The sequence below is a fragment of the Chaetodon auriga genome, chromosome 19 (assembly GCF_051107435.1).
Source record: "Chaetodon auriga isolate fChaAug3 chromosome 19, fChaAug3.hap1, whole genome shotgun sequence".
Taxonomy (NCBI): domain Eukaryota; kingdom Metazoa; phylum Chordata; class Actinopteri; order Chaetodontiformes; family Chaetodontidae; genus Chaetodon; species Chaetodon auriga.
In genome coordinates, this window is record NC_135092.1 from 13,162,567 (window position 1) to 13,175,231 (window position 12,665).

Here is a 12,665-nt window from a genome sequence, read left to right on the forward strand (position 1 = left end):
AAAAAAGAAACACCTCGCTTCCGGCTGCCATCTTCGTCAAAAATGTGATTTTTGAAAATATTATTTAAGAAAGTAATTGTGTTCCAGCTGGATGTATAATTGTTTAAAGACAATGTAGTATAAACAGTGATGTTGTCCAACACTCAGCCACAGCGTTTGTTTGTTTGTTTTTCAGTGTTTGAAAACAGTTAGAAAAACAGTTAGAGTTAGCTTAGCCTGGTGACTCAGATGTAAGCTAACCACCAGTGCAAAAGTGTGAAACTAGCCACAAGCTGAGGCTCGTTTGACAACACAACAGCAGCAAAGTCAAATTCGTGGACACCTGGGAGGGTTTATCAACTTTCAGACAGGTAGTGATTTGGTCCTTTCGCATATTGGGGCCAGGCTTTATCATTCGCCTCTGGAGGGCTAGCTTGCGTTTTGTGCTTTGCGTTAGCCTTAAAACTGCTGCAGTAGCAGTTGGCTGAAGGACGCTCTGGGTGTTAGCTCTGGTTGGACTCACCTGTATTATCCCACGGTGTGACAAGCCCACGCCTGCTGCTGTGCTGCCTTCAGTCAACAACCTCACACACACTACTGTAAACCCTCCTACCGGCAGCCAGATGGGGCTGGCTTATATGCGGAAGTTTCAGTTCCGCTCAGTCCAGTTCACTTCGAAAGTGAGACCTGAACGGACTAAAGCCACGCTTCTCCCTCTCTGAACAGCAGACCCGGCTTCACGAGGCAAGGTGAGTACCGCACAGTACGTCTGACAAAATATTTCAGATACCGAGAGAGAGAACGCCACCGCGCGTGTTACCGTTATCATTTCACGGCTTTATTTGCCTGTTACAAAGGTGCAATTAAATGAACATCAGCGCGCCGACCATAGTTGCATATCTGTTTGCTGACTTGGCTTTTAAATAGTAACGAGCGGGCTAAAAATCCGTCAGAAAAGTGAATTAACTATGTCAGACATGTGCTTTCTGTCACACCCACTGAGGAAACCAAATTAAAGTTTCCGTGAGAAGAAAAAAGTAGCCGCGCTGGATTGTACAGACGCTCTTGTGCGTCCTCAAAGTAAACACAAGAGTGAGGACAAACCTGTGAAGCGACCTGATGTCACTTGGTGCCAAATAAAATAAAAAAAACTTGTTAAAGGATTACTCTGGAAAGTTATATTATGTGAAGTGGTCTGGACTTGCACACTCTGAGGTAAGAGCCTTTAGTTCATTAAAAGTAAGCATTTGAAGAGGAGAGAATTGGTAATAGATGTACTGAATGTAAGAGTGTGTCACAGGGGTTAACTGTTGCTTCACACCAAACATGTGTAATCAGCCTGTGTGTTAAAAGTGTCCCATAAAGTCAGGTTGGAACAAGTTGTTCTACTGACAGCTGCCAAGCCAAGGATACTGAAAGATGCAGTTTACTGTGAGACCGTTAAAAAAAAAAAATCTTCGAAGATGGTGTTTTCTTCCAAAAATTGACCATTTTTTAATATTTATTCGTATGAAGTATAATTTTGGTATCGACTAACAATATGCACACTAGTGAGGTACAGTACATTGTGAAATCAACATGTCCTGGAATGATGTCACCAGGAAACGTTGAGAAATGAGCATGACATCTGAAACTCTGAAGAGTCAAATCGTACACTCTGCAAAACTTTGAGACATTGTCTTTCCAGTAACTAAAGATCACTTGCAGGAAACATGACTGGACACAGCTGTAGTTTGACGCTTGCAGCAGAAAGGTCATGGAGGTCAGGGGAGTGAATGACTCTTGTATTCAATTCTGTTGACCTGTGATTGAGTTCCAGTTAAGAGAGATTTTCTGCTGTGTGAGGAGTTAAATTCAGTATCTAGCCTGCTGATTAGATCAAGCAAGTTAAAATAGCATCTACTACGAGAACACAGACATGTCTGAGATTGTAGATAACTTGGCCAGCAGGACCCATTTGTGCTGTGCTGAAAGGATTTTGTTGTAATCTTGTTTTTGGTGTGAAAGTGCTGAAATATTTAGCACGCAGAAGCGCCCTTATGGCAGGAACTTGAAAGATAAGGTGGAAAATAAGCAGAATTATGCTCAAACCAGCTCAGAGAAGGGTTGATGTGAGTGCCGCTGATAAAAAACGTGTGCACAGCTCATAAGTTTTCCTCTGTTTGGGAACACTAAAAGGTGTGTCTGCTCGTGTCTATGCATGATATCATTAGAGACTGCAAAACAAGCAGAGACTTGAGATGTGCTTAATGTTTGTTCTCTCCATATTAGGAAAAGAAATGCTACTGATATGAAGGTCCAATGTGACTTGAGCATGAGCCAGGTTTCAGCATCAACATTTTATGTACCTTTACTGAGATACACCCATGTGGCTATGAAATCTAATACTTAAAGAATCCATCGTGAACAGCTGACATAGTTGTAATAAAGCTGTTCAATGCTGTGTATTCCTCAAGGGCTGTTCCCCAGGCCGTGAATTTTTGGCTCAAAGTCTGTTTTTCTATACAGAAAATGAAGTGCTTGTCACCATTGTCAGTTCAGAGGCGCAGGCTCAAATGAACTGGTAAACAAAGCTTGCAAATGTGTGAAAGATGTCATTGAGTTCCTCATACTGAGGTTAGGACATCAGCTGCTTTCATGTCTTTGTTGGTTTAGCTGCAGTGGATTGCAGTAAAGAATGATAAAGTCAAGTTTTTTTTGTGCTTAAACATCCAAAACACCTGTTGTTAATCACAGTTTTAACAGTCATCTGTACAAGGACGTTTCTCAAATAATGATGATGGGAGTGGAAATAGAATGCGTTGAAGTTCAATTTATGGGCCATATGCTGGTTTAGGCCTTGTAATTTCCCCTAAAAATGAACATCTTGGCTCACCTCAATGCTGGGTCACCTTGAAGAGGGAGACAGCTGTCTTCAATTGGTTGCTGCCTTATTATAGACTTGCATATTCCGCATGCATACGTGTGAGTATTTATGTTGGGGTATGTAAGTTTGATTATGCTGTATAAATAGGAGAGCTACGTGCTCCGTGCTTTCCAGGTGTTCACCTCCTGCCTATCACTTTCACATGTGATTTTATTTCTTCTCCCCACCTCCCCACACCCTTTTGTGGCTTCTCTGCTGGCTTCTTTAAAGAGCCTCCAGGCGCGATGGTGAGACAGCATGTAGACCGGCCCTTTGATTTGATCTTTGTCTCATACATCTGACCAGGTGACAGGCTGCAGCAGGTGGTGCTGCGTCCCTCGGGGGATTTGTGACGGCAGCATGACTTACAGCCTCAAAATGACATGCCTCTGGAATGACAAGGCATTATTATTCATGAAACGGTTGTCAGAGAAGCATGTTTCCTGTGCACTGCCCAGCGTACAAATGTGTGAATATTTCCTCCTCCTTCTTTTTCAAAGGAGGCATTGAAACATTTAATTGCTTAGTTTAAGAAGCCACATTCACACATGTTCTGCAAGCCACGGTTTATGCACTTTGTAAATTGAAATCCTCTTCACCAAAAGCCAGAAATAAACGAGCAGATATTCAAACATCTGTCGTCAGCATTACACGTGAAAACTTAAAAAGTTCAACACCAAATGAAATCCATCGATTCACTTCCAGTTTCCTTTACTGCCTTCCCCAATTTGTTCAGCAGAAACACCAGACCGTTAGGCCGTTTTCAGAGTTACACTCAGCTTTAATTCTACATTTCCCCTTTTTCATGTAATTGCAATGTACTGTACGTGACATATAATGCCAGTGAGCTCAGCCTTTGATGTCGTGTTTTCATGTCAACACTCGCGCTTCCTGTTGGGCAGGGCAGAGGTGATACATTTCCGCGTGATCTGTGGTTTTATCTGAACCTTCGCATTGAGCCTCGCAGGCACACAGACAGATCCAGTACAGTCTGATAGCTGAATGCTCATACCAGACCAGAAAGTAAAGTGTATTCTGCAAATATGGTATACCGATTTCCTCAATCTCCAACCTAGTAAATGTAATAATGCACTAAATTTTAACATGTGACTGCACTTAACCTCAGTCTCGCTTCCAATAAATAGCTTTCAGCTTTGGTTTTTTGGGGGGGAAAGGAATGCATGGCAGGCAAGGCTTAAACTGGTGAAACTCAATAGTGCATGAAATATTTTACTGCACCAAATACTCTTAGCCCTGTCTCACTTTTGGACCTGTTCGTTTAACTTGAATGCACACATGTGCAATCAGGATATGATATATGTATCCATCCATGAGGTAATGTAGATGAATGCAGATGTCGCCATTGAAATGGTTGAAAATTATGAAAATGGCAGATCTGCCCTCAAATGAAAATGTTGTCAAGCCCCGACCATCCAGGGTGTCTCTCACCTTTACCTTTCCCTGTGTTGGCCCAGCAGCATCACAGTTGCCCGAGGAAAGGTCGATGCTCACTGCGTTACATACAAGGGATTAACAGGGGTCTTAGCAAGATGTGAGTGCACGCGAGATATTTTTTATCAAGGTTTCAATCTCTTAATCACCATTTCTAAACCCCGGGAATGAGTGTTGAGGATTATACAGGTGCTGGGCAGGTCAGTAGACCATGTTTTCCTGGGAATATCTTTTATATATAATCGTATATTGTTTTTATCTTGCATGTGTGTGAAGACGTGCCATTGTCTATCTACAACAGGCTGGCATACATTCTCTATTTTTTTTCTTACTTCAGAAAAATATAGTTTGTCTCAGTCTGGGTACCTTTCATCGGAGCGTTTTTTTTTTTTTTTTTTTTTACAAGCAGTAGGTTCAGTGTGGGGACACTGACATAATAGGTCCAAAGTGCATCTCCAGAGTCGCTGATGTGAGATTCTTTTAAGGTAAACAAATGATTGTCAGTGTTTGTTGTGGCTTAGTGCAAGCCCCGTTTCCCCATTCCAACAGCATTTAATGCTTCTGTGCTCTAAAGTCTAAAATGTCCAGTGTGCTTTTTGTCAAATGACCATGGTGTAGCGGGTCCACACTGAGGTGTGTGTCACAGGATTTTAACTCTCACTGAGTTTGACTTCCTGTTGTATAATAAATCCTGCAATGCACACCTCATTATAGGTTATGTCTTATGTCTTTGTTTGCCAGTTCAGTGTAACTGTCAAATAGTACTTCAGAGGATATACTGTGCATGACATATTGTCCACTTACCATAACCTCCATTGTAAATGGCATTACCCAGGACATTGATCCTGCTATAAAGCTGTCAACAGAGAGCTAGCAGCTTCAGAAGAGGACTGTAATAGACAGAATATAGATAGCTTCACTGTGATAAAATTTGCCAGGTCTGGTTAAATTTTGAGTATTTTAGGCATTGGTTAACAATTTCATAACGCACATTGATGGAAAACAAGCAATGGCATACCTTTAATATAGACTCAGCGGAGGCATGTTTCTGATTGAGTTAAGCTTAATTTACAGTTTACAGCGTTCTCCCTTGAAAACAGTAATCTTTTCTTGATGCCAGTTGTTGGCTGCACAAGTGTATATTACTGTGCATGATGTGCTGTTTGTTTACATCTACCTTTTCCTGTTATTCTCTTCCTCTCCTCTGTAGTCTCTCTTGTATCTGTGATGTTTGTTCTGCCTGCGTGGAGTCTGCCTCCTGTTGGATTATATGCCTGTTAATAAGGGTTCATGCACAATCGAGTGTAAAGTATCTGTTCTTCTGTCTCTAGGTGAATCATGAGCAGCAGCTACACTGTCTCCCTGGCTGGCCCTGCCCCCTGGGGCTTCAGACTGCAAGGAGGGAAGGACTTCTGTCTGCCCCTCACCATCTCACGGGTGAGTGGAACACACACACACACACGCCACTTATGTACCCTTCACTCCACGACAATCACCTCTGAGGAATGCTGCTCATGCTCACTATGCCATTTGCCTAGTCAGTGATTAAAGTTCATGTGCCATTCATCACCTGTGTGACACTCATTGCTGGATTTAGACAACTTCTCTAACAGTTCACGGCCTCTGTCACTCAGTCTCCCGCCAAGGCTACAACTATTGTCATAATAATGTTACATAACTGAACCATAACCACAACATCCGCCAATTTAAAAAAACCTCTTTTGAATTTCTCTGATGGCCTTTCAGGATATATTTGGAGGACTAAGCCAATAGCTGTTAACGGCTGCTGTCATTTTGGTCGTTCAGATGAGTGATAGTGCGAAGTGTCCTGGCCTTTCTCCCTGGTGTTATTCCTGATGCGAGGCCCAGGAGACTATGTGTACTGGATCTGCAGTGGAAGCAGGAACCTGTCCTTAAACGGCCCATCTGATTGAAATTCTAGAAAGCCACAGTGGTTCTGTAATAACTATTTGGAACTTTGGGCCACATGCACTCAAATACTGGGATTCGGCTCTGAGTGACCAGGTTCTGTTGAGGCCACAGCCAGTAGAAAGGCTGCTGGAGGGCTTGGAAACAAGCATGTTTATGACAGTGGTTCAGCCTCAGCCTATACATAGTCACACTGTTTATGTTCGTGTTGCAGCATAGCATGCTTCCGTGCAAAACATTTTGATAGTTGTATAAATCAAAAGTCTGCAGTGCAGCTAACTGTTGGTTTGTCAAGTAGCAGTCTTTTTCAACCCAAGGGCATCTGAAGTGTCTCAATTATACTAACATAGCTTCTTGTCAAACAGGATTAAACGTAGGAAGCTTGTAGTCTGCGCTTTGACAACAACACTGGCTGCTACAGAATGAACACTGTTATCCAGATCCTGCTGCTTCCTGTTATGTAATTGTAATCTCAGTGTCATGATCAAGGTCAGTCACTGTTTATTTGTTGTTGGCTGGATCAGTAACAGAATTTTGAACGTTGTATATGGGGAGGAGGAGTGTTTTTTCTACAGTGGAAATGTGACCGTCTGTGTTAGGACATAGTTACTCTAAGAGAAGAGAAGGCCAGCATAGCTGCTCAGACTATTTTTATGCCCCTGCCACTATGATAACAATGGAATGCAGGACTTAATGTTGTCATAATGGCATGTAGCTGTCAGTAGACATGTTAACATCATATCTAAAAAAACATTACAAAAAAACATTACATGAATGAAGCACTTCCACACTTATCACCTGATTAGTTTTGGGAGCACATTCATATATAAGAATATACAAAAATAGAAAAAGCCTTTTCAGACAGGAAGAGGACAACAAAATCAACATCAAATTTCCATTTGCCTCCGTTGCCCTTGCAAATTTGGCACTAGCCTATGAAAATGCAACATCTGGCCAAAATCACCCTTCATTTGTAACAGGTCAAAACAGTTCCACTTTGAGTTCCTGAGGGCCTGCATGGACGAAGTTGCACTGACCCTAATTTCACATTGAATTTTTACTATTTACACTTGACTTACCTTCGTAAGAGGTAAGAAAGATTTTCAGTCAATGCTGTGCAGTAAGCACACTGTATAAAGCACACAGGACAGATGAAAAGCAGATGTGCACCTGATGTATAATTATGATGTTAGCAGGGATGAGCCATGTCATATTTTTACTAGAGAGTTTAAAATAAAATCAGACAGGTGAGTTGGGAAAGGTGTCAGAAAAGCACAGCAGAAGCTTTGAGTCTGTTAAAATCACAAGTGCATGTCATATGGTAGGTATGGTTTTAAAGTATGGCTTTGATCATTTCTGCTCCATGGACCATAAAAGTGTTGAATACCTCCTGTGTCCACCAGCAGTCCTGTGCTGTTGAGTCATAAGTGGTCTGGTGCATGCCACAGCACTGCTGAGCCAGGCAACATGACTCTCACAGCTTTTCATTCCATCGCATTATTGGTTAGTATCATTCCTGTGACATATTTTCAACCCAGCGCACGACCAGTGAATGGCACCACGAACGCCTCGGATTTCTTCTCGTTGTCCAGATGCCAGGAATAAGTGTCCCTTTTGTCTGTTTATCTTCCAAAACCTAATGATCCATAAGACACAGCCAAAATAAAGCATGGTGGACCCCTTTTTCCTGCAGTAAAGCGGAAAAGTTTGAATCTAATAGTCTTAAAATTGCTACTCCAACTAAGTCATCTGTAATGATTAGTGTATTCTAATCTAAGTTAAAGGAGTAACTGTATAAAGGGAGGAGCAAGTGAGTAGAAGGTACATACGTGGAAACATCTGCATGCAGTTTAACTATTACTTCAGTTCCTTCATAAGATGAGTGAAAATTGTGTCGACCACAGGCCTATTTTAAGGTTCATTAGCAACCCACAATGCTAAATAGGCTTTGCAGTAAAGAATATGCATCTGTCGCTGTCACATTAAAGCTTATATTTATTTATCTTAGATGGGTGAGATTACCAGGGAATAATGATGTAATAAGTTTACATATGCTTACCATATGTAACTGATCCACAGATTACACACGGCACAGTACGGTATATAAGGCTGGTTACTTACGAGACCACCACAGCCTGTAATCCTGATGCCTTTTTTAGGCATAGTTGGTTTTGGCCAAGCAATAACACAAAATCCAAATATGTGGTGGAATGCATACCATAAGTCATATTGTGTGTGATATTGAGTTGGGTTTCACACTGTGAACACCAATGCTGACAAAATAAATGTTCAAAAGTTGCCATACTAGCCACTCCTTGAAAATAATCATAGAGATGAAAGTTGCATTAATTGCAGAGTTGTTGAATTGGATTGCATTGTATTATATACTGCAGTGTTTATGTGTTAAAAAAGGTTAAAGAGTCTGCAAATGTGGACATTTTGAGACTTAACCTTCAATAAAGCAGCTGGATTGTTTAAAGTGAGACCACCCAATACCATAAGGATGACTTTCTGTCCCCCCAGACTCTTTCCGTCCCCGTCATCTGTAGTTCTTCCAGCTCCTTTTTAGGCATTTCTTGACATGCTTCCACATGGGAAACTCACTCTCAAAATTCAATTATTTTTGCATTGCTTATGAAACAGTGGAAAACGTAACACTGGAGTAAATTATATCTTTAATCTTCATAATCTTCATAAATTCATTGGACTAACATTATTCTCAAAACTGTATTATGTAAGAAAAGGTTATCAGAGCTGAAGCTCAAGTAATAACTGAATGACAATAACTCTCACCAGTCTAAATGTCTGCTTGCTGTAGGTCACGTGGGGGTCAGCACAGTAAAATTTCCCCCTCTTTTCCCACCAATCCCTCACTTCCCCCTCTTATCTTTCCTTATGATTGTTGTTTTAGTGGCGTGTGATACTTTGAGTAAACATTGTGACTAATTTTAGCTTCACATTTGCAGTCTGAACCTCCAGATTAGTTCCTCTTCAAGTATCAACATTATGTGTTAATATGGTGAAGCTACTTTCACTCGCAGAGAAGAGGAATGTGATGATGTAGCGTATCTGGGCAACCCACATCAACATGAGGGGTAAATGGTCGTCTTTGTGCATATGTATTAAGAGAAGAGGATCCGACAGAGCCAGAGAGCCCTACACTGAGAAACCCAGTGAGAAATGTGAGAAATCGTTATCGTGTCACCACAGCTCAAAAGTGTGTGAATGCTAATGCTAGCTGTTGTCTAATGGAAGCTAATTGGTTATCAAATATGTTGTTTTGCCTTGGAATATGGCCTGATGTCCCTCTGAACTTTCACTACCCATTGTCTTTTCAGTTGCTGATCAATCAGGACGCACTGAAATGATCACCATTTGTCAGCTTCACAACATTTATACGACTTGCATCTTGTATAACAGCATTAGAGTTTCCCACCCCGAGCGTGACGTCAGAGTAAAATGGACACTGTGTGAATATGGTTTATTGTATGTTTGTCATTGATTTACATTTAATACAGGAAGAAGCTTGTATCATGGAGCTTATTGGATAAAGTATCCTCTGGCCTGCTCTGTCGGACATTGAGCCATAACTTTTGGTCCTGCTCAGGTCCAGAAAAAATAAAATCAGGCAGTGAAAAAAATCCCTGTGGCATTTCAGAAAATCATTGAGACAGATAGCTTGATCTGTGCTGCAGAGCTGCCAAACAGTTTGTGCGTATTTCTTGATCTGTCTCTCGTATTAAAATCTCTTGAGCATTCTTACATGGAAACTGGAATTTGATAGAAACCAGTCATGTTTATCCAGTATTTTACAGCTTTCTGTGTACTGACTTCATAAGGCATATTTAATAATCTGTGATTCCGTGCAGAGTGCTAAAGATGCGTTCAGGTTACATATGGGTTTAGTAAAAAACTATTATCTGCAGTATGTGTTTGATCCCAGTGTGATCTCCCTTCGGTCTGTCTAGAGTTGTATTGAGGACATCTGCTTTCAATCTCTCCAATCTTATATGGCAGAGCTATAAAGAATAACCAAGCTGTCACTTGATTGTGATTTAAATCACTCACACTGTTTTTTTTATTATTTGATAAAAGCTATTTAAAGGAGCAATCTACTAAATTCAGAGACACAATAGGCCACTGCACGTGATCTGTCGTCATGGTTGCAGCTTGGACGACAACCCATGATTATCGCTGTTTTTTTAAGGTCTGCTGCATTTAAGACGTCATCACCACTGATAGTCACAGTGACAGTCACGGTGATAACAGCATTGTAAAGTACAGTACTTTGGACAGCTCTCTGGATTGAGGTGTAATATAAATGCAGTCCATTTAACAGTAACCACCGTCATTGAAGTAAAAATTACCTTCACGGTAATGCAAAATATGTGTTGGTATTCGAGTGGCTGTCTAAGTTATGTTGTTGTAGCTTTCACAAACCTGTGCGTTCATGTTGCAGCTTTTGGAAAGCAGAGAAACTGTATATTATGCTAACAGGAGGTGAACTTGTCTTTTTGTGTCAGCCCGCTCATTCATAAATTACACAGCCTGAACATTCTGCCATCCAAACAGTAGGTGAAACCTAACGATCGTCACGCTCTATGGCTGAATCTAAAGAGGTCCGCTTCAAACCCTGCAGGAGAGTCGGATGAATCACGGATGGAAGTGGAAACCAGCGCTCGCTCTTGGCTCAAACCCCACCATGGCTAAAAGCCTTTTCATATCATCTGCCTCAGCGGTGCTAGTCAGCCCGGGTTTGTTTCTGACCTGACTAAAGAGCATTCAGTATTCAGCGCCGGATTGGTACTGCTTTGTGTTGTTTTGTTTGCGTCGTCATGGCGATTTGAGTAAGAGCTCGTATGTAGGTCTGCTTGGCATCTCGTGTTTTCCAGCAGCCTGATTGATGTAGTAAGAGACTGGGGTCAAACCATGACAACCGCGGGGCTACCTCTGTTCAAGTGGCCTTAATTGCGATGTTTGGCTTGGAGGAAAAAAAGGGATCTTACTGTTTAGTCTCCTCCCAACCGCTGTAGGGTACATTGCCGCTCTTCTCATGTCTCCGCCTCATTACAGTTTGAAGAGTTTGTGCGAGGCAGTGCAGGTGTGCAAGCGTAAAAAAGAGAAGACTTCTCTTGGCGATAAACCGTACTTCATGGCGTCTGCTGTGCTAGCGCAGCAGGTTGCTGTGCGCTGTCTTGTCTTGTGTCCTCTTGACAGATTCTTCTCAGAGATCCAGCAGGGTTATGTATTTCTTGATGAGTTTTGCAGGTTGAATGCATGCAGGAACCGCTGTCCTGCCTCCTGGATGGGGAACATGATACTGTGTGATGAGCTTCAGAATTCAGAGACAACATTATGAAGTCATCACTCAGGTTTTTAGATACATTCAAAGTTGTTCCTGTTATTATTGCTGCACAAAGGTTGGGCACTTTTTAACACTAACGCATTACTGATGGACCATTGTTTGTCCATGTTAAAACAATATGTACAAATGTAATGCTTGCACCTTAGGTCTCAAACAAAGTCAATTCTCTACTGATTTGTTTTTCTGAAAAATGCCATTTTAGTAGCAGAATGTTTGGAAGACATGAAAAATGGGTCTAATATTTAGTTCTTTTCACTATGGGAGCAAGAGAGTCGGTCATAATCTGTGCTCACATTCACCTCTCCCATTGAAGTGAACAGACTGGTCTCCTAAAGGGCCAGGGAAAGCCATGTGACACAGACTCAGGAAATGACTGTACGTGTGCCGTCTGCTTTCTGAACCGTCTCTGGTTAAGAGTAAGTCAAACTGCTTTAGCTTTGTGTGTTTGTGATGGCATAATGTTAGACCCAAGTCTTTTCCATATAAGGTCCTCTGTCTTAGTCTACCCTACACAGACATGACATGCATCTCACAGGCCTTCAGTCCTCACCACAAGGCGCTTCCTGTAACATGGCTTCTGAAATTTGAAATGACCACAGCCTTCATCCTTACTCCATAATTTCACTGAAGGCGGGTAGTTACACCAGCATGGAAGACGATTAGCATCCCACAAGTGCTGAAGTGTTATCTTAAATGTGTTACCTTACCTTAGATGTGGCTGGTTTTAATGGAAGTGCTGTAAATAGAAGCAATATTCTCCCATAAAGAGCTTTGTGTGAAATTTAAAATGTTTGCTGTTATGCTGTAACTGTAAATCAGGTGCATTGATCTGTTTAGTAAAGCATTCTGATGTATTAAGAGATTTGGCAGCAGCTTAGGTTTTCTGGAGAGGCGGTGTATTTCATGAATTTAGCCGCGTCAGCTACTTAACAAAACTGCTTTCACTTTGTTGTTTTAACCAATAATGAATCTTAGAGAATCCTTTATTTGTCTTATGTATTAATTTATTGCCTTATTATGGATAAGTTGAAGACC

At 41.4% G+C, this 12,665-nt stretch overlaps 1 protein-coding gene across 1 annotated transcript in view; it reads left to right on the top strand.

The window, feature by feature from the left end:
* The first annotated feature begins 644 nt into the window (after window positions 1–644).
* Window positions 645–12,665, top strand: part of pdlim5b (PDZ and LIM domain 5b) — a 35,473-nt gene continuing 23,452 nt past the window's right edge. The window contains exons 1-2 of the mRNA XM_076758813.1: window positions 645–728; window positions 5,668–5,773. Of these exons, the coding sequence (XP_076614928.1) occupies window positions 5,675–5,773 (99 nt within the window). The 5' untranslated portion in view covers window positions 645–728; window positions 5,668–5,674. The remainder of the gene's footprint in view (window positions 729–5,667; window positions 5,774–12,665) is intronic.